Below are 23,075 nucleotides of genomic sequence, written 5' to 3' on the forward strand. Positions count from 1 at the left end.
CATACTCCAATGTGCTCCCTGCAGAGCATCCCCCAGAAATCACCCAAGGCAATGCTCCTGCTCCCTACTTCTGCAGGAATACACCACCATGGGGAGGGTGGTCCTGTGGATATTGTTTAATCAGGAGACTTAAGGAAACTTTCTGTCACTCTCCTGGGGTCCTTCAGCAGAGCAGTGGAAGAGACCAGCAGGCTCAGACCCCCGTGTCCCTGGGGGCATCATTTCTGCAGGCTTTTTTTATTTTTGACTTCTGAAAGACCCTCTGGAGAGAGAGCTGGAGGGACCCCACAGAGCAGGGCCTCCAGCACCTTCCCTCCAAGAAGTAGATGAAGGGTTTGAAGCTGCTGTTGATGCAGTTAAGCAGGAAAACCATGTGGGATGGCACAGTGATGTAACCGAGCTTCTGCAGGAAATTCCACATTATGAGGAGGAGAGTGAGGAGCACAGTGAGGACAGTAACGATGTCGCGCCTCTTGATTTGCTGCTGCTGGGAGCCCCACTTGGCCTTAATGAAATCTATTGTGCTGGAAATGACCATGGGTGCAACAAAGAGGAGCAGGATGATGGTGTACATGGAGATGAGAGCTGTCTGGCAGTGGTCCTGGTAGTGTGATGGGCACAGGGATGTCACCATGGGAAAAAAGGTGAAGAGAGTAAAGAAGGCCCAGCATTGGAAAACGTCCACCACCCTAAAAATGTGCAGAGGAAGTTCAGAGCGGCAGCAGAGCTGCCAGAGATTGTCAATGTAGTACACAGTGCCACCGGGCATCAGCCAGTAGAGCCCCCAGTAGCAGGTGATCACCAATAACTGGTAATGAATATTGAGGTACAGCAAGGGCATGATAATAGAACAGGACATGTCCTCCACCAGGGAGAGCAGGGTGGAGGGCACTGTGAGGAGAAGGAAGAGGAAGTCAACGAAAGCCATGTCAAAGAAGTCAGAGTTACAAATTTTAAGTTGGAGGAAGCAGAGCACAGCCCCGTTCCCAGCCAGCCTAAAGTGGCAGATGAGCGGTGTCACACTGTGAATGGCCACACTGGGGACATCTGCCTCACACAGATCATCTCCTTCAGTGGGTGAGATGGCAGGCAGGGATATGGTGGTCACCTCCATGGATGGACGCTGGGCAGGCGGTGGGATGTGGCCCTGGCTGTGGTCAGAGTGGATGGGGAGTCAGTGCTTGGAGAATCCAGGGATGGACCATGAGGCTCCTCAGCAGCTCCCTGCAGTGGGAAGTAGTGAGATGTGCAGGTGAGGAGCCCCCTGGAAATTGTGAGGTGGGAGAGGGAGGCAGGTAGGTTGGGCTGTTCAGCAGGGGATGTGGAAGGAAAGCTCAGGGCAGAGGAGTGGGGACCTGGGGAGGGCACTGGAGTCACTGGGAGAGAGTGGCAGGAACAGAGCAGCTGCTGGAGGAGAGGAAGGTGGGGTAGGGAGGAAGGAAAACATTCCACTGACCTGTTCCCTGTGGGGCAGCAGCAGGCAAAGGGGTCTGTGCAGATCAGCAGTGCTTCCTGGAACCTCTTTCTCTTTTGTTATCCATGTTCTAAAGCAGATCCTCCCAGGTCAGTGACATGAAGGAGAAAGTATCCAGATCACCAGGAGCTCCTCACTCCCATCCCTCTGGCTCCTCTCTGTGCCCTGTCCTGATCTTGCTCCCCAACGCTGGGTGGACACATGAGGTAGTGGGTGAGTGAAAAGCTGTAACTTTGCCTGCTTCAGAAATTCAGTTCCTCTGAGTTATTTCTCTTGGGTGTGAATTCTTTTTCTTCAGAGGAAGTGGCTTTTGTCAGGTGCTCTAAATGAAGATTTTTGTGGTTGGCTCCTCTTTCCCTCCTGATGAGAAACCCTCCTTCTCTGCAGAATGTCCCATTCTCCAACTGCCTTCCCTCTCTTGACAGGTTTCTACCATTCCTCGTTTCTCTTCCCTGAGTGATCACTGTCCCTGCAGCAGTAGAGGGATGCTGGTGGTGCTGGTGGCACTGGACTGCTGCCAGTGCTGGATGTGTAGATGAGGCAGCTAGGTGCTTCTGAGAAACAGCTCCTGTTCCAGGAAGTGCTTTGAGATCATTGCCTAAACATGCTCTGGGCTGAGGAAGCAGCTGAGCTGCTGAGGAAGGTGAGCTGCTTCCTCCTCATATCCCCATCCCATCCCATCCCCATCCCCATCCCCATCCCCACTCTCCATCCTCACCCCATCCTATCACATCCCTCAGGTTTCCCAGATGGAGCTGCTCCCACAGTCCAAGCACAGCCTGTCAGGCTGTGCTCTCCTCCAGTGGGGAGAATGTGGGTTGCCGGCATCCAGAGCCCCTCCAACCAGCTCCAACCCTCTTCTGAATCCTGTGAAACCTCCTGCAACACCGCAGACTGTCCCTGGGGCCCCCTCTCCCACCCCAACAGCCCGACTCCTCCCCTCTTCCACCAGGGAGCCCAGCAGTGTCCCTGCTCCTCCTGGCCATAGTGTTCTAGGACCCAGGATAGAGGAGGAAAGCTCAGGTCCCCTGTGCTCCTCAGGATCTCTCAGGATGATAAATGCGGCAGGAGCCTACTGTAAATGCAGGGGAAAACAATGGGAAGAAATTACAATGTCAGACTCAATTCAGAAGGCTGAATTATTTCTTTATTATAACTATGCTAAAATACATTAATATACTATATAAAGGAAGATACTAAAACTACAGACTACTTTCTCTAACTATATATCTAACTCTAATACAACTCATGACACTCTCTTGACAGTCCAGACATAGGTGAATTGGACTGGCCATCAGGCTCAAACAGTCTTCACCAGAATCCAATCAAACACTCACTCCAGGTAAACAACTGTGGCAATTGAGATCAGCAGCATCCAGAGCCTTCCTGAACTCCTCCAGACCCTTCCAGAACCCTCCAACCCTTCTGGAACCCTCTGACCACCTCCAGTCCCGCCCCAGGGCCGCCTTTTCCCCTAGGACAGCCCCGCTCCTGCCCTGCTCCACCTGGGGCCATGAGCAGTGTCTCTGCGTCTCCCAGCCATTCCTGCTTGTCTACCTTGAACTGAACAATTTAGCAAAGAATAACAGGAACAGATTTAGCTGCAATGGTATCTCAGGCCTTAACCTTGCTGCCAGGCCTGATCCACGGAGGTGTCTCAGGCACTGAACAGCTGAGAGAGCAGCATTTCCCCACATTTGCCAGAGCAGATGCTCCCGTGTGTGCACACAGACAGGAAGAGTCAGTGCAGGGTGCCTGTGAGAAATTCCCCGGGGAGGCAGGGAAATGCTCCCTGCGGATCCCTTGGCATCTCCTCACCGTGCCAAGGCTTGGGCCTCCAGCCCTGGGGGATCGGCCCAGGAGCCGCCGGCGCTCGGGGATCACCCGAGGGCAGCAGACGGAGAGATCCCAGCTCGGAGAGGCCCCAGGGCCAGGGAGCTTCTGCTCAGCGCTGCTGGAACCAGGAGAGCTCCAAGGGGCTCCTTTTGGCCCTGCTCACAGGGCCCAAGGGATGGGCTTCAGCCACAGCAATGTTTCACCCCGGCCACCCTGGGGGCCGGCAACTCGCTGTGGAAGCGTGAGAGCAGGGATGCTGTGGCATCCAGGGAAGTGAAAGAATTGCCAAGGCTGTTGATAAAAGCCCAGGAGGTGGTTGGACAGCAGCAGTTCCTGGGAGCAGAGGGTGTTTGTGATCAGCGCCAGAGGAGCTGAGCCCAGGGGCTGCTCCTCAAGGCTGAGGCCTCCCAAGCACGGATCAGAGCCCAGTGCGGGCTGGAAAGGGGGTGGGGGATGCACCAGCACAGGGAGGGTGAACATGTGGGGATTTATTGATCAGGTCAGTCAAGGAATCCCTCAGCCACTGTACTGGTGTCTCTCAGCAGTGCAGTGGGAGGAATCAACAGACTCACAGCACTGTGTCCATGGCAGGATCATTTCTGTGGGCACTGTTTTCTTCTGGCTCCTCAAACACTCTCTGGAGGGAGAGCCGGATGGACCCCACAGAGCAGGGCCTCCAGCACCTCCCCACCAAGAAGTAGATGAAGGGGTTGATGCTGCTGTTGATGCAGTTGAACAGGAAAACAAGCTGGGAGGTCACAATGTTGTAACCGAGGTGCTGCAGTAAGGTCCAGAGGCTGTGGGGCAGAGTGAGGAGCACAATGATGCAGATAACAATGTCCAGCCTCTTGGGTTGCTGCTGATGGGAGCCAGGCTTGACCTTAATGAAGAGGATTGTGATGGAAATGAGCACAAAGGGAGCACAGAGGAGAAGGTTGAAGGTGTACATGGAGATGAGAGAAAACTGGCAGTGTTCCGATACCTGGAAAGCACACAGAGAAAGCATTGTGGCAAAGACAATGATGACAGTGATGAGGAAGGCCCAGAGCAGGGCATCCACCAACCATGACAGGTGCTGGGGACGGTGGCAGCAGTGCCAGAGAGGGCAGTGGATGGAGCTACACCTCCTGATGCTTATGTATGCCAGCACGTACAGCCACATGCTGTATGACACCGGTAACATCTGGAAAAGAATCACCACATACTGCAAGGGCAGGATGATAGAGCAGGACACATTCTCCAGCAGGAAGAGCAGAGAGGAGGGCAACAGAACGAGGAGGAAGAGGAAGTCCAAAAAAGTCAGGATGAGGATGTAATGGGTTGTTGTGTTCCTGGATGAACAGCGGGAGCCAAGGAAGCAGAGCACAGCCCCGTTCCCGGCCAGCCCAGAGAGGCAGATGGGCAGTGACACACTGTGTATGGCCACACTGGGGACATCTGCCTCACACAGATCATCTCCATCAGTGGGTGAGATGGCAGGCAGGGACATGGTGGTCACCTCCATGGTTGGACGCTGGGCAGGCGGTGGGATGTGGCCCTGGCTGTGGTCAGAGTGGATGGGGAGTCAGTGCTTGGAGAATCCAGGGATGGACCATGAGGCTCCTCAGCAGCTCCCTGCAGTGGGAAGGATTCAGTGGGAAGAACTGAGATGTGCAGGGGATGAAGGCAGAAGAAATTGTGGAGTGGGAGAGGGAAGTAGGAGGGTTGGGCTGTTTGGCAGGGGATTCTCAGGGTCTTTGTGTTGAGGTAACCCCAAGATTGTAAATGTCCTTCTTCTCCCAGCCTGAGCAGCCAAAGAAGGAGTTGGTATGTGCAGGATCAGCTTCTCAAGGTTGTTTATTTTTCCTTATCTACAACATTCATTCTCTGACCTGCTTAGCTCTGTCTAGTGATTCAGCCATGGCATTCTGTGTGCTGCCTCATGCAGCGTTTACATTTTATACTCAAAACTATGTTTACTCTGTTTACAATAATGTGCCAATATCTATCATTTATGGTCAATAGTGTGTCTCTATCTTAAACCAATAGACAAGTGTCACCATCACACCAAGATACAGAGGACAAGAAGTAGGAGAAGAAGGTCAGGACACGCCTAAATCCCTTCATCTTGTCCCCTGAATCCCATTCTAAAAAAAAACCCCCAAAATTCCAGTTTTTCACCCTTTGTTAATTCAACCACTACACTACTCAAACCCTTGTGGCTTGTAATTCATCATACAAAGTCGACAGCTTTTTCTACAGGCTAAAATCAAAGCCACAGGTACTTTTGACTTCATGCCAAGGTCTCTGAGCCCCCTGCAAGGGTCTTGAGACAGCCATGGCAGCCAGAGGGATGTCCTGGACTCCAAAAGGGGATGTGGAAGGAAAGCTCAGGGCAGAGGAGGGAGCCCTGGGGAGGGCACTGGGGTCACTGGGAGAGGGTGGCAGGAACAGAGCAGCTGCTGGAGGAGGGGAAGGTGGGGCAGGGATGAAGGAAAACATTCCACTGACCTGTTCCCTGTGGGGCAGCAGCAGGCAAAGGGATCTGTGCAGATGAGCAGCACTTCCTGGAACCTCTGGCTCCTTTGGGATCCATGTCCTAAAGCGGCTCCTGCCAGGTCAGTGACATGAAGGAGAAAGTGCCCAGATCACCAGGAGCTCCTCACTCCTGCCCGGCTGGCTCCTCTCTGTGCCCTGTCCTGGTGTTGCTCCCCAGGGCTCGGTGGAGTCATGGGGGGAGTCAGAAATTGCATCTTTGGCTACATCAGAACTTCACTTCCTCAGAATTATTTATCTTGGGTTATTTTTGCAACAGGGGAAGAGGCTTTTGTGAAAAGCTCAAAATTGAGTATTTGATAACGGCTCCTCAGTTCCTCCTGATGAGGAACATTCATACCCTGCAGAATGTCCCATTCTCCAACTGCCTGTTGTCTCCTGACAGGCTTCTACCATTCTTCATTCCTCCTCCCTGAGGGGTCATTGTCCCTGCAGCAGCAGAGGTATGGTGGTGGCACTGGAATGCTGCCAGTGCTGGTGAGTCAGCTGGGTGTTTCTCAGAAATAATTCTGGTTCTGGGAAGAGCTCTGGGATCATTGCCAAAAACTACCCTTGGCCCAAGGAAGAACAGCGGAGTTACTCCATATCCTATCCTATCCTATCCTATCCTATCCTATCCTATCCTATCCTATCCTATCCTCTCCGGTCCTGTCCCATCCCGTCCCGTCCCGTGACTGCTCCCTGCCTTGAAGCGCTGCCCATTTGGCTCTGCTGCTCTCCAGTCAGGACATTTGGGATCAGCAGCATCCAGAGGCTTCCCAAAATTCTCCAGACCCTTCCAGAACACTCCGACCCTTCTGGAACCCTCTGACCACCTCCAGTCCCACCCCAGGGCCGCCTTTTCCCCTAGGACAGCCCCGCTCCTGCCCTGCTCCACCTGGGGCCATGAGCAGTGTCTCTGCTTCTCCCAGCCATTCCTGCTTTTCTACCTTGAACTGAACAATTTAGCAAAGAAATAACAGGAACAGATTTAGCTGCAATGGTATCTCAGGCCTTAACCTTGCTGCCAGGCCTGACCCACGGAGGTGTCTCAGGCACTGAGCAGCTGAGAGAGCAGCATTTCCCCACATTTGCCAGAGCAGATGCTCCCGTGTGTGCACACAGACAGGAAGAGTCAGTGCAGGGTGCCTGTGAGAAATTCCCCGGGGAGGCAGGGAAATGCTCCCTGTGGATCCCTTGGCATCTCCTCACCGTGCCAAGGCTTGGGCCTCCAGCCCTGGGGGATCGGCCCAGGAGCCGCCGGCGCTCGGGGATCACCCGAGGGCAGCAGACGGAGAGATCCCAGCTCGGAGAGGCCCCAGGGCCAGGGAGCTTCTGCTCAGCGCTGCTGGAACCAGGAGAGCTCCAAGGGGCTCCTTTTGGCCCTGCTCACAGGGCCCAAGGGATGGGCTTCAGCCACAGCAATGTTTCACCCCGGCCACCCTGGGAGCCGGCAACTCGCTGTGGAAGCGTGAGAGCAGGGATGCTGTGGCATCCAGGGAAGTGAAAGAATTGCCAAGGCTGTTGATAAAAGCCCAGGAGGTGGTTGGACAGCAGCAGTTCCTGGGAGCAGAGGGTGTTTGTGATCAGCGCCAGAGGAGCTGAGCCCAGGGGCTGCTCCTCAAGGCTGAGGCCTCCCAAGCACGGATCAGAGCCCAGTGCGGGCTGGAAATGGGGTGGGGGATGCACCAGCACAGGGAGGGTGAACATGTGGGGATTTATTGATCAGGTCAGTCAAGGAATCCCTCAGCCACTGTACTGGTGTCTCTCAGCAGTGCAGTGGGAAGAATCAAAGGCTCAGACATCCATGTCCATCATTTCCACAGGATCATTTCTGTGGGCACTGTTTTCTTCTGGCTCCTCAAACACCCTTTGGAGTGCCTTCCCTAGGGATTGCATGGAGGAGTGCCTCCTGCAGCTGCCCATGGAGCAGTGTCTCCAGCAGCTCCCAATGGAGCAGTCTCTCTTCCAGCTCCCCACCAAGAAGTAGATGAAGGGTTTGATGCTGCTGGTGATGCAGGTGAGCAGGAAAACCGCCTGGGAGGGCACAGCTGTGTAACCAAGCTGCTGCAGGAAAGACCAGAGACTGAGGGGCAGACTGAAGAGTGCAACGAGGAAGATAACGATGTCGAGCTTCTTGTGTTGCTGCTGCTGCTTGAAATGAATGAAGAGGATTGTGCTGGAAATGACCATGGGTACAGCAACTAGGAAGAGGTTGAGGGCATACATTGAGGTGAGAGCCACCTGGCATTGTTCCTGCTCATGTGACTGGCACAAGGAAGTCACCGTGGGATTGACAGCAGTGACAACAAAGAACAGGGCCCAGAAAAGGGCACTCATCACCACCCACAACAGGTGCTCAGAAAGTTGCCCAGTGCAGAAAAACAGGCAGAGGATGGACCTGCACCTCTCAATGCTGATGAACATCAGCTGGTAGAGCCCCATGGTGTAGGTGAACAGTGACAGCTGGGAAAGCAAGCTCAGATACATCGGGGGCATTATAGCAGAGCAGGAAAACTCCACCGGCAGGAAGAGCAGGGCAGAGGGAACCATGAAGATGAGGAATAGGAAGTTGATGCTGGCCTGGTTGAATGCCACAAATTCAGTGATGGCATTAATTTGGAGGAGCCGGAGGAAAGCCCCATTCCCAGCCAGCCCACAGCCACCGACGAGCAGCGTCGCAAAGTGTAAGGCCACGCTGGAGACATTGATCTCACACTGACCAGGTCCGTCGGTTGGTGAGGTGAAAACAGGGTACACGGTGCTCACCTCCATGGATGGACGCTGGGCAGGCGGTGGGATGTGGCCCTGGCTGTGGTCAGAGTGGATGGGGAGTCCGTGCTTGGAGAATCCAGGGATGGACCATGAGGCTCCTCAGCAGATCCCTGCAGTGGGAAGGATTCAGTGGAGAGAAGTGAGATGTGCAGGGGAGGAGGGCGGTGGAAATGGTGGGAGAGGGAGCTGGGAGGGTTGGGCCATACGGCAGAGGATTGATAAATACGAGAGAATGAACATTTTCAACTCCCCTGAAGTTCCTTGAAGACTAACTGGGCAGAAAGATTAAAAGATGTAAAGGTGTGGACACAGGATGATAAATGTGGCTGGACCCACTGGGGAAAGTGATAAGGAGGCACACATTATTTCTGGGGCAAGTTCTGTAACAAGAAGCAAGAGCACATGGCCAAAGGAAACGTTCAAGGCAAGGTCACCTTTAATATCGCAGCAATCAGTGAATGCGTCAACCAGAAGCCCCCCTCAATGAACCTCCAGGACCATGAAATGATGCTCAGTGGGAAGTGGATGTATGGAAATGAGTTCTAGGAAAAGGGTGATTATGTACTATATAAGAAAAACTTTTTAACACTTGTGTATGGTTATAATGGATAAAATGCATGTTGTAAAGTAGAGATCCTTCTGTGTGTCCTGCTGCCTAGTACTTCCCTCGGTAACACCATTAGTTGGTGTTAGGAGCTTGATTCTGGCTGATTTTGGTATCACTCCTCATCCCCATCTCTGCCCCACTCCTCATCCCGCCCCATCCCGTCCCATCCCCTCCCATCCCATCCCGCTGGTTTCCCAGTCAAGGCCACTCCCTGGCTGCAAGTGTGGCCTGTTGGGCTCTGCTGCCGTCCAGTGGGAGATTTGGGATTGGTGGCACCCAGACCCCTCCTGCCCCTTCCAGCCCCTGCCTGCCTGATGCCTTGGCGTGGCTTCCTAGAACAGAGGGCAGACAAGGTGAAGAGAATGAAAGCAGGTATTTATCAAAGGCCTTCCAAAGGTACCCCTTGGGCAGTCAAAGCCTCTGAGAGGGCCATACCCCAAATGGACAATGGTCACGAGATTTTCAGACAGATATAAGTTTGGTCCATTTACAAATCAGGGGTTAATCCTGCAATTACAGCTTCAGGTAATGAAGTCATTTACCCCCAGTTTGCTCCCCACCCAATTCACTTTTGTCTATACCTTTTGAGGCTTGAGGCATAGAGTGTCCTTGAATTTCAGGTCTGGAGGGATTGTTTTTCTGACCAAAATGTGAAGACAGTTAACTAACAATTTCATTTCCATGGAGTTCAGAGTTATGCACTAATGCAGTACAGGATTTGAAAAATATAAAGGCTAAAATCCTAAGGCATCCAGCCCCCCTCTGGCATCCTCTCAAAATTCCCCCCAGGCTGCCTTCCCCTCCTGACATCCCCACTCCTCTCCTGCCCCACTCAGGACCCCCAGCAGTGTTTCCACTCCTCCTGGCAATTCCATGCTTCTCCACCCCAATAAACACCAGTGGAGCCATCCCTCTAGTGCCTCTTGTTTCTCTCCAAAGGAGGCTGGGGGGCTGAACAGCAGGGATGAAGCACGGGAGGAGCGTCTGCAAGAGAAACACTGCCCCAAAGCCTTACAGGACAACCTGGGGTGGCATCATTCCTGTGGGCAGAGCTTCTTTCTGGCTCCTCAGAGACCTTCTGGAGGCACTCCCTGAGGGACTCCATGGAGCAGCACCTCCAGCACTTTGTTACTGAGAAGAAGATGAAGGGGTTGATGCTGCTGTGCATGCAGTGAACAGAACAACCAGGGGGACACAGTGGTGCAGCAGAGGTGAGATGGCAGGGGGGGACATGGTTCTCATCCCATGGATGGACGCTGGGCAGGCGGTGGGATGTGGCCCTGGCTGTGGTCAGAGTGGATGGGGAGTCAGTGCTTGGAGAATCCAGGGATGGACCATGAGGCTCCTCAGCAGCTCCCTGCAGTGGGAAGGATTCAGTGGGGAGGAGTGAGATGTGCAGGGGTGGAGAGCTGTGGAAATGGTGGGGTGGGAGGGTTGGGCTGTTTGGCAGGAGGCTGATAAATAACATAGAGAAAAAACATTTTCACTTCTTCCGAAGTTGTTCAAAAGTGGCCAGAATTTAAAAGGATGTGTTATAGACAGATCATGAGATGATTGCCTGCCGCGCTCCCGCCCCAAATCCCTTTTCTCTCAGCCCCGTCTAGCTCTTGTGGGGCGAGGGCGGGCGATTGAGGCACCCTCCGCCGCTCCCAGCTGGGGTTTGGAGAGTGCCTTTGTGGGTTCCGGGCAGCGCTAGCAAGCCTCGCGGTGGTAAATGAAGAACGGATCCTGCTGGGGGCTAAGTCCGAGTTTATTGTAGCCCAACGGGGCCAAATATCCTAGAACGGTGCCAGCCAACAGGAACAAGCACAAGGTGTTTGCACCAGCTTATAAACTGTAAGGGAGGGGTATCCAACGACCAGTGGGGATAGGGATAGGGGGTGGCTCCGGGATGGGGGGATATGGTGGGGTCCAATGGGGGAAGGATATGGGGGGAGCCCCAGGTCCTCGCCCAATCACCCGGTGCCCTGAGTAGAAGCTTCTGGATGGATGGGAAGGGGCACCGAGTGACAGACAAGGCACCCGGGGGGGGTAAAGGGGTGAACTGCGTCTCTTCCAGGGTGATGGACAGCCACTGGAGAGGCGGGAAGGGAGGACAAGGCGGGAAAACTGGGGACAAACCAAGTTGTACATGGGGGTACAAAGGAATAAACCAATACATAATACAGGAATAATAAAACATACAAATAACGCAACTCCACAATTGGCTCTGGCAGTTAAGGGATGAATACTGTGTGAATATTAAGAGAAGTTTTATTGAGGTATAATTATGTTATTTAGTCTGTTGTTTAGCTGCCCCCTGTTCTCCCCATAGTCTGCTTTCCCCTCTCTGTACTGTTGCCATCAGAGATCTTGAGTCATCTAGGACAGGTAGAAAGAAGGCCTGCACAAAAGCTTGTTGCTGGGGTGGGGGTGTGCAGCATGAGAACAACTTACCCTCCAAAGAAGCTGCAGGAAAGCAAGCTCCAGCAACAAACAGCAAAGAAGAGCTGACTGACAGATTTTGGCGGGGGGGGGCAGGGTTAGCTGATGCAATCCAACCACGGTATCAAAGGTGAAGCATCCATCCTGAACATGAGCCAGCCACATGTTAGGCAGCCAGGAGGGAAGTTCCCAACCTGTTTCTCCTTAGTCAGTCCTTTTGCTGTGTTTTTTTGTTAAGGTTTAATAAACCTTTAAAAATTTTAAACAGTGGGTGGTTGTTTCTCACAGGATGTAATAGCTGGCACACAGGATGACAAACATGGGAGGAACCAGTGCAGAAACAGAGAAGGAGGCCTTTAGGGGTTTTGGGGCAAGTTCTGGAACAAGAAGCAACAGTGCATGGCCAGAGGAAAAGTTCAAGGCAAAGTCACCTTTAATATGGCAGCATTCATTGAATATGACCACCAGAGAGACCCCTCTTAATAAACCTCCAGGATCATAAAAGGATTTCTAGGATGAGGTGGATGCATGGAAATGAGTTCTAGGAAAATTGTGATTATGCATTAGATAAGCAACACTTTTTAAAGACTACAATGTATTAATACCCTGTTGTAAAGTCTCACCATATACAGAATACAAGAAGAGATCCTTCTGTGTCTTGTGCAGGTAAAGAATTTCTGCTTCCAAATGCTTTGCAATGTGTTATAAAGTTTGTTCAGGCCCAGTTCAGAATTAGGATACAGCTGGGATGCACAGGAGAAGAGAGAGGAGCTGGGGAGGGCACTGGGGTCACTGGGAGAGGGTGGCAGGAACAGAGCAGCTGCTGGAGGAGAGGAAGTTTGGGATAAAGAGGAAGGAAAACATTCCACTGACCTGTTCCCTGTGGGGCAGCAGCAGGCAAAGGGGTCTGTGCAGATCAGCGGCGCTTCCTGGAACCTCTGGCTCCTTTGGGATCCATGTCCTAAAGCGGCTCCTGCCAGGTCAGTGACATGAAGGAGAAAGTGCCCAGATCACCAGGAGCTCCTCACTCCTGTCCTGCTGGCTCCTCTCTCTTCCCTGTCCCTCAGTTGTTTCGCAAGGCTTGGCGGGAGAATCGGAAATTTAATCTTTGGCTACGTCAGAATTTCACTTCCTCGAAGTTGTTTGTCTTGACTTGTTTTCTGCCAGAGAGGAAATATCTCAACATGCAGATTTCTTTGAGTGGCTCCTCATCTCCTCCTGACTAGAAACACTCTTCCCAATGGGACATTCTCCAAATGCTTTCCCTCTCTCAGCAGGTTCTGCCATTCCTCATTTCCCTACCCTGAGGGGTCATTTTCCCTCCAGCAGCAGAGAGCTGCTGCTGGTGCTGGTGGCACTGGGCTGCTGGCAGTTCTGTGAGTGCTCACAGCACTGCTGAAGCATTTGGCTGCTTCTCAGAAACAACTCCCATTCTGGGAAGAGATCTGGGATCACTGCCAAAACCTTCCCTGGCCTCAAGAAATGAAACTGAGCTGAGAATTCAATTTCTGTCATTCCATTGCAGGCTGCCACAGCCCAAGGGAAGGACAGCACTCAGTTGCTTGCAGCCATGTTATCAGCACTCAGAGGCCACCCTCATTACTGCCAATCCCCTTGATGGTGCAATGAAAGTATTAGGGACCAGATATTGGGGTGCTGTGATCCTCTTTCCAGCCCTTCATTAGGGCTCATCCTCCTCCTCCTCCTCACACATGGAAGCATTTGTGTTTGTTTTTACCTGACCCCACCCCTCTGGGCAACCTGTGCCAGGTCCTCACCACCCTCTCAGGGAAGGATTCCTTCCCAATATCCAATCTGAACCCACCCTCTGTCTGTGGGAAGCCATTCCCCATTGTCCTGTCACTCCATGCTCTTGTCCAAGGTCCCTCTCTACCTCTCCTGGAGCCCCATCATCTCCTGGATCATGAAGGGGCTGGGCTGTGGGAGATGTGAGATTCCATAGCTGGGGACAAAACATGGTGTCAGCAGGGAAGAGAGGTGACAGTTCTGGTCCCAGGGCTGGCAGCTTCCAGCAGAAGCATTCCAAATCCCTGAGGCACATGTCAGCCTGTGTTGGCATCATCTCACCTCAGCTTTCTAGGAGTTCCTTGAATTCCCTGTAGGCTGCAGTCTGACTGCCAAGGGAGTGTGGAAGATGACTCAGGGGAACCCTGCAACTTTCTAAGGATTAAAGCCAGGAGAGCAGCATTGATTTGCCTCTTCTCAGCAGAAATTACATTGCTGAAATCCTAAGTCATCCCTCTGCTCTGTTCCTGTGCTCCATCTCAGGCACAGAATTGATTATTGCATGAATCCTCTTGGAAACTGCATGGTGAAGGTCCAGGGTCACTGAAATTGCAGTATACATGTGGGAAAAATAGATTTGAAGCAGAAATCATATGTTTTGTCCTGCAGAGTCCTAAAAATCTCCCTGTGGAATTATAGGGGGCAATTTGAACTCATTCAATGACGTGATTTCATAGTTAGTGTTTCTAAGAGGAGCCTGACACAAACTGCTTTTCCCAGAAGGAATGAGGAGCTCTTGGAACTGTCAACAGACAGCTCATTTCAACCATAGCAGGCACCAGCCTTAGGAAGAGCTCTGGAGTGAGACAGATACCTGACCTCCTCACAGACAAGCCAGAGGCTTTAGAATGGGGAAAAACAAGTAAGTGAGCCATTTTTGGACACTGTTTACCAGTGACAAGCTGTGCAGCAAAGCCCAGATGTTGTTTATTCAATAAAATCTGGGGCCGGAGTTACCACATTGAAAAATAACACAAGGCAGAAATCGGAATCTGATTTAGGGGGAGTAACAAAATGAAAATGATCAGTATAGCAGAGTTTATTCCTTGGGGCTAAGGCAATGAGGGTCATTCCATGGGGAATACAGGAACAGCACTGAGTACAGAGCCATGTTTTCCCATCTTTCTGGCTCTTTCTGAGGTGCCACATCTCCAGAAGTGCCTCATGTGCAGAAGTGCCTCAGAGAGCTGTCACCTCCACCACAGTGTCCCCAGGGCCGTGGCTCCCCTCGTCACTCTGAGCTTTCTCCTCAAACACCCTCCGCAGAGCGACTCTAACGGAGCGCTGGAAGCGGCGCCGCCGGCAGCTCCCCACCAGCACGTAAATCACCGGGTTGACGGAGCAGTTCAGAACTGCCAGCAAAATGGAGGTGTGTTCTGGGAATAAAGCGCCAGAATCAGGGAGATGGAGGAAAACCTGCACGCAGAAAGGGATGCCGAAGGCGAAGAACAGCAGGACATTGAGCAGTATGGCCACAAAGAGCTTCCCTGGCTGCTGCCTCCGGGAGCCACAGCGCAGCTTGAGGAACAGGAGCAGGTTGGAAACCAACATCATGAGGGACAAAATCACGGAAATGGCAAGGGCTACACCTGCAATGATTTTCACAGAGTCTTTGGTGTAGGTGAGGTAGAGGGAGGAAGCAAAAACCCCTGCGAGGGCCCAGAGGGCCCCGCTGACAACGCCCGAGAGGTGCCGAGGGCGGTGGCAGCGGTACCAGATGGGGCAGAGGACGGAGACGCAGCGCTCCACGCTGAGGGCTGCCAGCAGCCCCAGGCTGCTCAGGTCAAACAGGTGGCACAAGAACCCCAGGACAAACACAAAATATCTATACTGATGAATAAAAGGAAACAAAGATATGCAAAACGTTGTTAAGGTCAGAAAAGCCAACATAATCAGGAGAAACAGAAGGAGCAGGGAGAAGTCAGCAACAGCCAGATTCAGGATGTAGACAGTGAAAGGACTCTGCTTTGTGTGGAAGCCCAGGAACCACACGACCACCCCATTCCCCGTCAGCCCACAGAGAGAAATCCCCAGGCACACCCCTGCAAAGGCAATCAAGGTGTAGGGAATGCTCGAGCATTGAGATATGATATATTCCTCCAAGTCCATAGATCCGTAAAGTGTATAGTTTGTTGTGCTGTTCTCCTCCATGGTGAATGATCTTGCTCCCAGCAGCTGCCTTCTCCCTTTCCCTCCACCTCCTAGGGAGAGAGGGGAAACCTGAGGGAAATAAGGGACGTCAGCATTCCCAGCACTTCCCATCTGTCTGCACAGCCCCACGGCAACCCCGGGAAGAGCCCTCACCCCTGTAGTGACCAGGACAGGCTCCCAGCCCTCCAGCCCTGACCCTAGACAGGAATCTCCCACCAGTCCATCCCTGGACTCCTACCTCCAGTAGGAACAGCGCTGTCACAGCAGCACCAGGAGAAAGGATTTGGGGATGGCTGCTGGAACCACTGGCTCTGCTTCAGCTTCAGCTTCAGCCCTGGTGCCTGGGTGCAGCCCTTGGCCCAGAGACCGCATCCCATGGTCAGAGCCTCCCCTCACAATCTCCCCACATCAGTGACAGCTTCCCCTCACATGTCCCAGGGACAGAGACCTTATCAGGACGAGGTGCCCACATCACCCCCTTCCTCTGCCACTCTCCAATATCATCCCACCATGCAAGGGGCTTTTGGCTTTCACTGCGTGTGCCCGGTGCTCCACTCATCAATGCAGAAGGGGATATAAATCATTCCCAGGGATGGAGGATGGCAGAGGGGTGAGAGAGATGAGACAGAGACCTTCAGGAGTGAGAAGTCACTCATGTGCAGACATACAACAGCACAAATTGCTCAGTGCCTCTAGTGACATGGAACTCGTCCTCAAAGACTTCTTCCAACTTCCTTCTGGGAGAAACTTCAGGAGTTGCACCTTTTTCCATCTCCCTCTTGTGGATGGATGCTGAGCCTAAGTTTCTCCTTGTTTCAAGTCTTTCTCTAGCTCCAAATCCTGCAGCTCCAGGCTGGACACCCTGGAGAGCACATCAACCACCAGTCCTGGGGACGACAAGCACAGTATACAACACCAAGGAGATGGAGAACACATGAAAAAGGGGCAGAAAATAAGAAATAAAATGCCAGTCCCCTTGCTGTGGAAGGCTGAGGTTGTGGCAGGAGCCACTTGGAGATAAGAGCGCTTTGGCAGCACCATGTACCCCACAAACCTAATCTCTGAGGAGACACATGCCCAGCAGGGGTGATTAGGCTGATGATTGGGATTAGACAGGATGGGATTAGAGGCTGAGGGCAAAGCCTTCGTGCAGTCCCATGTCTGGGCACTGGTGATTTCCCACAGCAACTGGACACAAGGACAGTGCTCATCCCCATGGCTGCTGCTCAGGGGCTCTGTTGGTATCTAATGAAGTCTGGAATTTCTGAGTGGTTTAGAAAATGCTGTAATAGCTGAACAGATCATAGTGGAGTACCCCTTCCACGGACAGGATCTGCCCTGACCAGAGGAGGATTTTGACACAGGATTCCCAGCATCCAAAGGGACATAATATTATCTGCACTGTCATTTCCTTTTTATTGTTTTAGATCCAGTAAATGATGTTTAAAATTCAAAAGTCCACGTGCCTGCATTAATAGGATCATAACAGATCAGCAGCTCCTCATGAAGAACTGGAGGGAGGAGAGGAAGGGGGTGATGTGGGCACCTCGTCCTGATAAGGTCTCTGTCCCTGGGACATGTGAGGGGAAGCTGTCACTGATGTGGGGAGATTGTGAGGGGAGGCTCTGACCATGGGATGCGGTCTCTGGGCCAAGGGCTGCACCCAGGCACCAGGGCTGAAGCTGAAGCTGAAGCAGAGCCAGTGGTTCCAGCAGCCATCCCCAAATCCTTTCTCCTGGTGCTGCTGTGACAGTGCTGTCCTACTGGAGGTAGGAGTCCAGGGATGGACTGGTGGGAGATTCCTGTCTAGGGTCAGGGCTGGAGGGCTGGGAGCCTGTCCTGGTCACTACAGGGGTGAGGGTTCTTCCCGGGGTTGGCGTTGGGCTGTGCAGACAGATGGGAAGTGCTGGGAATGCTGACGTCCCTTATTTCCCTCAGGTTTCCCCTCTCTCCCTAGGAGGTGGAGGGAAAGGGAGAAGGCAGCTGCTGGGAGCAAGATCATTCACCATGGAGGAGAACAGCACAACAAACTATACACTTTACGGATCTATGGACTTGGAGGAATATATCATATCTCAATGCTCGAGCATTCCCTACACCATGATTGCCTTTGCAGGGGTGTGCCTGGGGATTTCCCTCTGTGGGCTGACGGGGAATGGGGTGATCGTGTGGTTCCTGGGCTTCCACACAAAGCAGAGTCCTTTCACTGTCTACATCCTGAATCTGGCTGTTGCTGACTTCTCCCTGCTCCTTCTGTTTCTCCTGATTATGTTGGCTTTTCTGACCTTAGCAACATTTTGCACATCTTTGTTTCATCTTGCTCCTCTCTACATAGATTTAGTGTTTGTGGTGGAACTCCTGTGCCACCTGTTTGACCTGAGCAGCCTGGGGCTGCTGGCAGCCCTCAGCGTGGAGCGCTGCGTCTCCGTCCTCTGCCCCATCTGGTACCGCTGCCACCGCCCCCGGCACCTCTCGGGCGTCGTCAGTGGGGCCCTCTGGACCCTCACGGGGATTTTAGTGTCTTCTGCCTACCTCACTTTTACTGAAAAGTTTGAGACTATCCTTGCAGGTGTTGTCTTTGTGATTTCCCTGATTTTGTCCTTCGTGATGTTGGTTTCCAACCTGCTCCTGTTCCTCAAGCTGCGCTGTGGCTCCCGGAGGCAGCAGCCAGGGAAGCTCTTTGTGGCCATCCTGCTCAACATCCTGCTGTTCTTCTTCGCCTTCGGCATCCCTTTCTGCATGGAGGTTTTCCTCCATCTCCCTGATTCTGGCGCTTTATTCCCAGAAGACCTCTCCTTATTGCTGGCCTTGCTGGACTGCACCCTCAACCCGGTGATTTACGTGCTGGTGGGGAGCTGCCGGCGGCGCCGCTTCCAGTGTTCCATTAAAGTCGCTCTGCGGAGGGTGTTTGAGGAGAAAGCTCAGAGTGACGAGGGGAGCCACGGCCCTGGGGACACTGTGGTGGAGGTGACAGCTCTCTGAGGCACTTCTGCACATGAGGCACTTTTGGAGATGTGGCACCTCAGAGAAAGCCTGAAGTATGGAGACAAGGGCACTCCATGCAGCATAACCAGGCTCAGTCGTGTTCCTCACCTGTATTGATTCCCCATGGAACTACCCTGACTCCCCCATCCATTGGGAATAAACTCTGTTGGTGAAACAAATTCTGCAAAAATCGGCAGAGCAAGGGGTGTTGGCTTGGTGATGGTGGGATTTGGAGTTTGAGTGGGTAAGAGATGGGTGAAAATTACAATTTGGGGAAAAGGGTGAGGAAAAAAGAGAAAGAAAGTGTGAGAAAAGGGAAAGGGAGAAAGGGGGTGAGAGAGAAAGAGAGAAATGAAAAAAAATACAACAAGGAGAAAAGGAAATTAAGGAAGAGAATGAATGGGAGAGAAATGGAAAAAATAAGAAAGTACAGGGGAAATTAAAAAATAAAGATTCAGAATGACAAAGGATTTGCTTGGGTAGGACAGATGAAGAAGGATATCCCTGGTGTGCTGAATCCCCATAAATAGTTGGGTCAGTTACATAGGGGCTGGTACCGCTCCCTCTGGAATCATTGGAGGAAAAGTTATTCACCTAAGCACAGAAGTGTTATACCGAAAACCACCTGGAATTAGGTGTTATAAAATAAACTTGGCTTTTCTGTCGTTTTTGAGTAGACACTGACTGAAAGGTTCTTCCTCTGCCTTAAATTTAAAAAAAAAGTATTTATCTGAGTTTACATTCTGCATGTTTTTATCATCTGATAAATCTGATAACAACAAAAACAACTTTAAATACAATTTTTATCCCCGTGGGGAAAAAGAAACCAAACAAAAAAGAGAATTCCAGTCTTTTTAACAATAGAAAAATGTTTCATTTCTCAAAATGATAAAGCCATTTGAGACATCAAAACCAGAACATTTTGAACATGAATTGTGAGGTTTTTCAAAGAAAATTACCCACATTGACTTTTTCTAATAACTTTGGTTAAAAGAATAAATGTAAGGTAGTCTGATAGCACAAATAATCCCATTTTGCCCCTCAAAGGATTTGTTTTAGAGAATAATTTTTTGAAAATCATGGTATTTATTTACCTTATTCTGTTTCCTGTATTTTTCCCACTATCTTTTGATTTATTTCTATTGGTAAAGGAGATTTAAAAGCTATGGATTCTGATCTGTCCTTTTAAGGGAAGAAATTACAACCTAATGCATGATGTAGATAAATGCAGAGACTCTGCCAAGGGCAGGAGGAAATTAAAATAACATGCAACAATATAATAATATAAAATAGTAATTTCCAGTCATGTATTTCTTTGAAATACAAGATAAGCAAGGATAAAATTCAGTTAATAAATTTTTAAAGCAAGTTGGAAGGCGTTTTCTGCTCTGTGGTGTGGAAACATCCCTTGTTCAGAGAAGAAAAGGACTTGGTGGATGTGAAACTTTTCAGTCCTTGAAATGCTCACATTAGAAGCCCAGAATAGCTCTGTGAGCCACAAAAGGCTGCGTGTGTGCTCAGACATGGGAATTCTAAGTTAGATAGATGGATTCACTTTCCAAGAATTTTATGTCTGCTTCCAACAGGATTGTTGATACCATTTTCAGAGATCTGAAATTATTTCATTTTCAGAGATCTGAGTGAAAAGCAACACAGAATTTATGGGTTTATGAATGACAAGGATTTATCCTGAGTAGGATTTCTTTGATGAAATTCAGACACCAAGCCACTTCAGCCTTATCAAATTAATATTATTTAGAAGTCACTGGAAAGAAAGAAGAACTTTTAATGTGTCCTAAATATAGGTCAGGTAACTTCTGTGATCCAGGTGCTTATGTGCCACAGATGGGGACTTAAAATAATGACCTAAAATATCTACAAAGAGGGTACTGAGGGTCAGGTGAGATGAACCTTTCCCAGAACTTCAGAGTTATTCAGTTCTGCCAAGACATTCCAGGCAGGATTTTAGGAGGACATGGTTATCGTGTCCCGCGTTTCCCGCTCATCTCTCTCATCCGCTGAGTCTTGGAAGGCCCTCTGGAATGCCAGCCTAAGGGTGAGCCTGAATTTCCGATCCTTGTAGCTTCCCACCAGGAAGTAAATGACGGGGTTGAGGGTGCTGTTGATGCAGGACAGCACAAAGCCAATCTCTGGGGAATACATGAACTTGTGGCCCAAGAAGTCCAGGAGGATGAGGACACTGAGGGGCACAGCGAAAATGAGGAAGAGGAGGATGGTGAGCATGATGATGGTGAAGAGTCGGCCCGTTTGGAAGGACTGGGAGCTGCACTTGACCCTCAGAAAGAGGGTGAGGCTGAAGATCAGCATGAGGGGCGCGCAGACGAGGAAATCCAAGGCTCCAATGGCGATGAGCAGGCGCTGGCAGACCCTGTGAGAGGGGCGAACGGTGCACAGAACATATCCCAGAGTGTTCAGGAGCAGGGACAGGGCCCAGAGCAGGCCGGACACCACGGCAGACAGGTGCTTTGGGCGGTGTGTCCGGCACCAGATGGGAGACAGCACGGACAGGCAGCGCTCGATGCTGATGGCCGTCAGCAGGTACAGGCCCGTGCCGTACATGAAGAGATCCAGGAAGAGGAATATCCCAAACTGCACCCCCACGTTGAACTGCATCAGGTACTGCACGGTCTCCACAGCGATGCACAGCAGGTACCCGAAGTCGGCGGCCGCCAGGTTCAGGATGTAGACGGTGAAGTGGTTTCTGCGGATGCGGAAGCCCAGGTACCACAGGACCAGGCCATTCCCCACCATCCCACAGGCAGCACTCAGCAGGCAGAAGCTCTCCATGAACTTGAGGACAGTGTAGGATGGCTCGGGTTGTCCCACAGCCCCACTCTGGTTGGTCCCAGGAGCATGGATGGCTGTGGTTGGAAGGAGGATTGGTGTGGCTGAGGGTCTCATAATGGGTGACTCAGACCTGGGAGCAGAGAGGGGAGAGGTGATAGCTCCAGGGTGATTTTTCTACAGGGATTCCTTGGTTTGTTCCAAGGCTCTGTAGATAGAACTTGACTTCATGGAATCTCAAAAGAAATCGATTTGGAAGGGACCAAGAGACTGCAGTAAAAGGGCAAAGGGTAAAGGCTTCACACTGACAGAGTGTGGATTTAGATGGGATATTGGGAATACTTCCCTGGGACAGTGATGAAGCTCTGGCACAGGATGACCAGAGAAACTGTGGCTACCCCATCCATAGAGGTGTCCAAAGCCAGGCTGGAGCAAACTGGGATAATGGAAGGTGTCCCTACCCGTTGCAGGGGGTTTGAACTGGATGATCTTTAAGGTCCCTTCCAGCCCAAACCACTCTGGAATTCTGTGATTCCATGAGAATAACTGGTTGTATTTTACACTGATGAGTTATTTCTGTTTTATTAAAATGCCATTTGATGTGGTTCTCCTGGGTCTCATGTACAGTAACAAATAAACATTTTGGTCTGGCAGAGCTCTCAGCTTCTCCCTCAGAAACTGCAAGAACCACATGTAAGAAACCACAGATTATCTTGTCCTCACAGGACATGGGAGTTGTGGTTCTGATAACTTTTCCACATTACTCCATGAGTTAAGTCACTGTTTCCTTCCCTGTGGTACTGAGATCTTATTGAGAATCTTGGAGGTGAGAAAAAAAGGGTTTAACACATTTTATATGGCCTGATGAGAACAAATACAGTGGTTTTTCTGCTGTCTCCCAACCAGCTGTTAATTCAGACATGGAAGGCAGAGAAGTTAAAAAGAGGATAGGAACAAAAATCGGGGTTTTCTGGGAAGATATGAATCACTGAACCATGTAGCCAGCATGAATCCTCTGTTCTCTCTTTGTGGTGCAGCAGCACACATGGAGACAGACTTCCAAAAGTACCCAGAACGTGACAGACTGAATCACTGCTGTTCCATCCCAACACCCCAGGCACGTCACCCCATGGACAGAGGGAAAAGAAGTGTGTGGTGCAGGGAATTTCAAGGACAGGTTGGATGGGGCTTGGAGCAGCCTGGGCTAGTGGAAGGTGTCCCTGCCCATGGCAGGGGGTGGGACTGGCTGGGCTTTAAGGTTCCTTTCAGCCCAAATTATTTGAGGATGCTATGATTTCCTTTAGGGTTGATTGAAACCAGGGAACTTCTGACACTGCAGAGCTGGATGATCCCATCTTCAGTTCTTATGGCACCTTGAGCACTTCCAGCATGAACACTGTGGAGAGCAGCCCTGTGGCTGCTCCTCCCTCTCAACCTGCTCCAGGGGTGGCCACAAATGATCAAATTTTTTCAGAAATTAGCAGAAGTATCCTCAAGTTCTGTGCAGCTTTTCTGCTGTGAGAACAGAGGAAGGCCTGGTGGTTCAGTGGTTTCCTGGCTTCTGTGTGACCAAATTTCCACTCGATCTGAAGAGACTGTGAACATTTAATGTCACCTAAGCTCTGTCTCAGCTCACTGCAGCCTCCACTGGTGCATCTCTCTCCACTGGGGATTGATGACAGGTGATAATTCTCAATG

General features: G+C 51.3%; 6 protein-coding genes across 6 annotated transcripts; 1 reads left to right on the forward strand and 5 right to left on the reverse strand.

The window, feature by feature from the left end:
- Positions 1-193: 193 nt before the first annotated feature.
- On the reverse strand, positions 194-2,145 carry LOC144246530 (proto-oncogene Mas-like). Its single transcript, XM_077784444.1, has 2 exons — positions 1,457-2,145; positions 194-1,224 (listed from the first exon to the last, which is right to left on the reverse strand). Exon 2 carries the CDS (start codon positions 1,112-1,114, stop codon positions 194-196), a length of 921 nt encoding a protein of 306 aa, XP_077640570.1. The 5' UTR covers positions 1,115-1,224; positions 1,457-2,145.
- Positions 2,146-2,599: 454 nt separating this feature from the next.
- LOC110484932 (mas-related G-protein coupled receptor member H-like) lies at positions 2,600-5,518 on the reverse strand. The gene has a single exon (XM_077784344.1). It carries the CDS (start codon positions 4,812-4,814, stop codon positions 3,879-3,881), a length of 936 nt encoding a protein of 311 aa, XP_077640470.1. The 5' UTR covers positions 4,815-5,518; the 3' UTR covers positions 2,600-3,878.
- Positions 5,519-7,300: 1,782 nt separating this feature from the next.
- Positions 7,301-13,007, reverse strand: LOC144246503 (proto-oncogene Mas-like). The gene is made up of 2 exons (XM_077784347.1): positions 12,504-13,007; positions 7,301-8,709 (listed from the first exon to the last, which is right to left on the reverse strand). The coding sequence occupies exon 2, from the start codon at positions 8,597-8,599 to the stop codon at positions 7,622-7,624; it is 978 nt and encodes a 325-aa protein (XP_077640473.1). The 5' UTR covers positions 8,600-8,709; positions 12,504-13,007; the 3' UTR covers positions 7,301-7,621.
- Positions 13,008-14,615: 1,608 nt separating this feature from the next.
- LOC116183718 (mas-related G-protein coupled receptor member X1-like) lies at positions 14,616-15,964 on the reverse strand. The gene is made up of 2 exons (XM_031504952.2): positions 15,826-15,964; positions 14,616-15,637 (listed from the first exon to the last, which is right to left on the reverse strand). The coding sequence occupies exons 1-2, from the start codon at positions 15,962-15,964 to the stop codon at positions 14,616-14,618; spliced, it is 1,161 nt and encodes a 386-aa protein (XP_031360812.2).
- A 1,630-nt stretch (positions 15,965-17,594) lies between these two features.
- Positions 17,595-18,569, forward strand: LOC116183717 (mas-related G-protein coupled receptor member D-like). The gene has a single exon (XM_031504951.2). It carries the CDS (start codon positions 17,595-17,597, stop codon positions 18,567-18,569), a length of 975 nt encoding a protein of 324 aa, XP_031360811.2.
- Positions 18,570-20,440: 1,871 nt separating this feature from the next.
- Positions 20,441-21,494, reverse strand: LOC110485027 (proto-oncogene Mas-like). Its single transcript, XM_031504871.2, has one exon. It carries the CDS (start codon positions 21,492-21,494, stop codon positions 20,538-20,540), a length of 957 nt encoding a protein of 318 aa, XP_031360731.1. The 3' UTR covers positions 20,441-20,537.
- Between the last annotated feature and the right edge of the window lie 1,581 nt (positions 21,495-23,075).

This window comes from Lonchura striata, chromosome 6 (assembly GCF_046129695.1).
Source record: "Lonchura striata isolate bLonStr1 chromosome 6, bLonStr1.mat, whole genome shotgun sequence".
NCBI classification, from domain to species: Eukaryota; Metazoa; Chordata; class Aves; order Passeriformes; family Estrildidae; genus Lonchura; species Lonchura striata.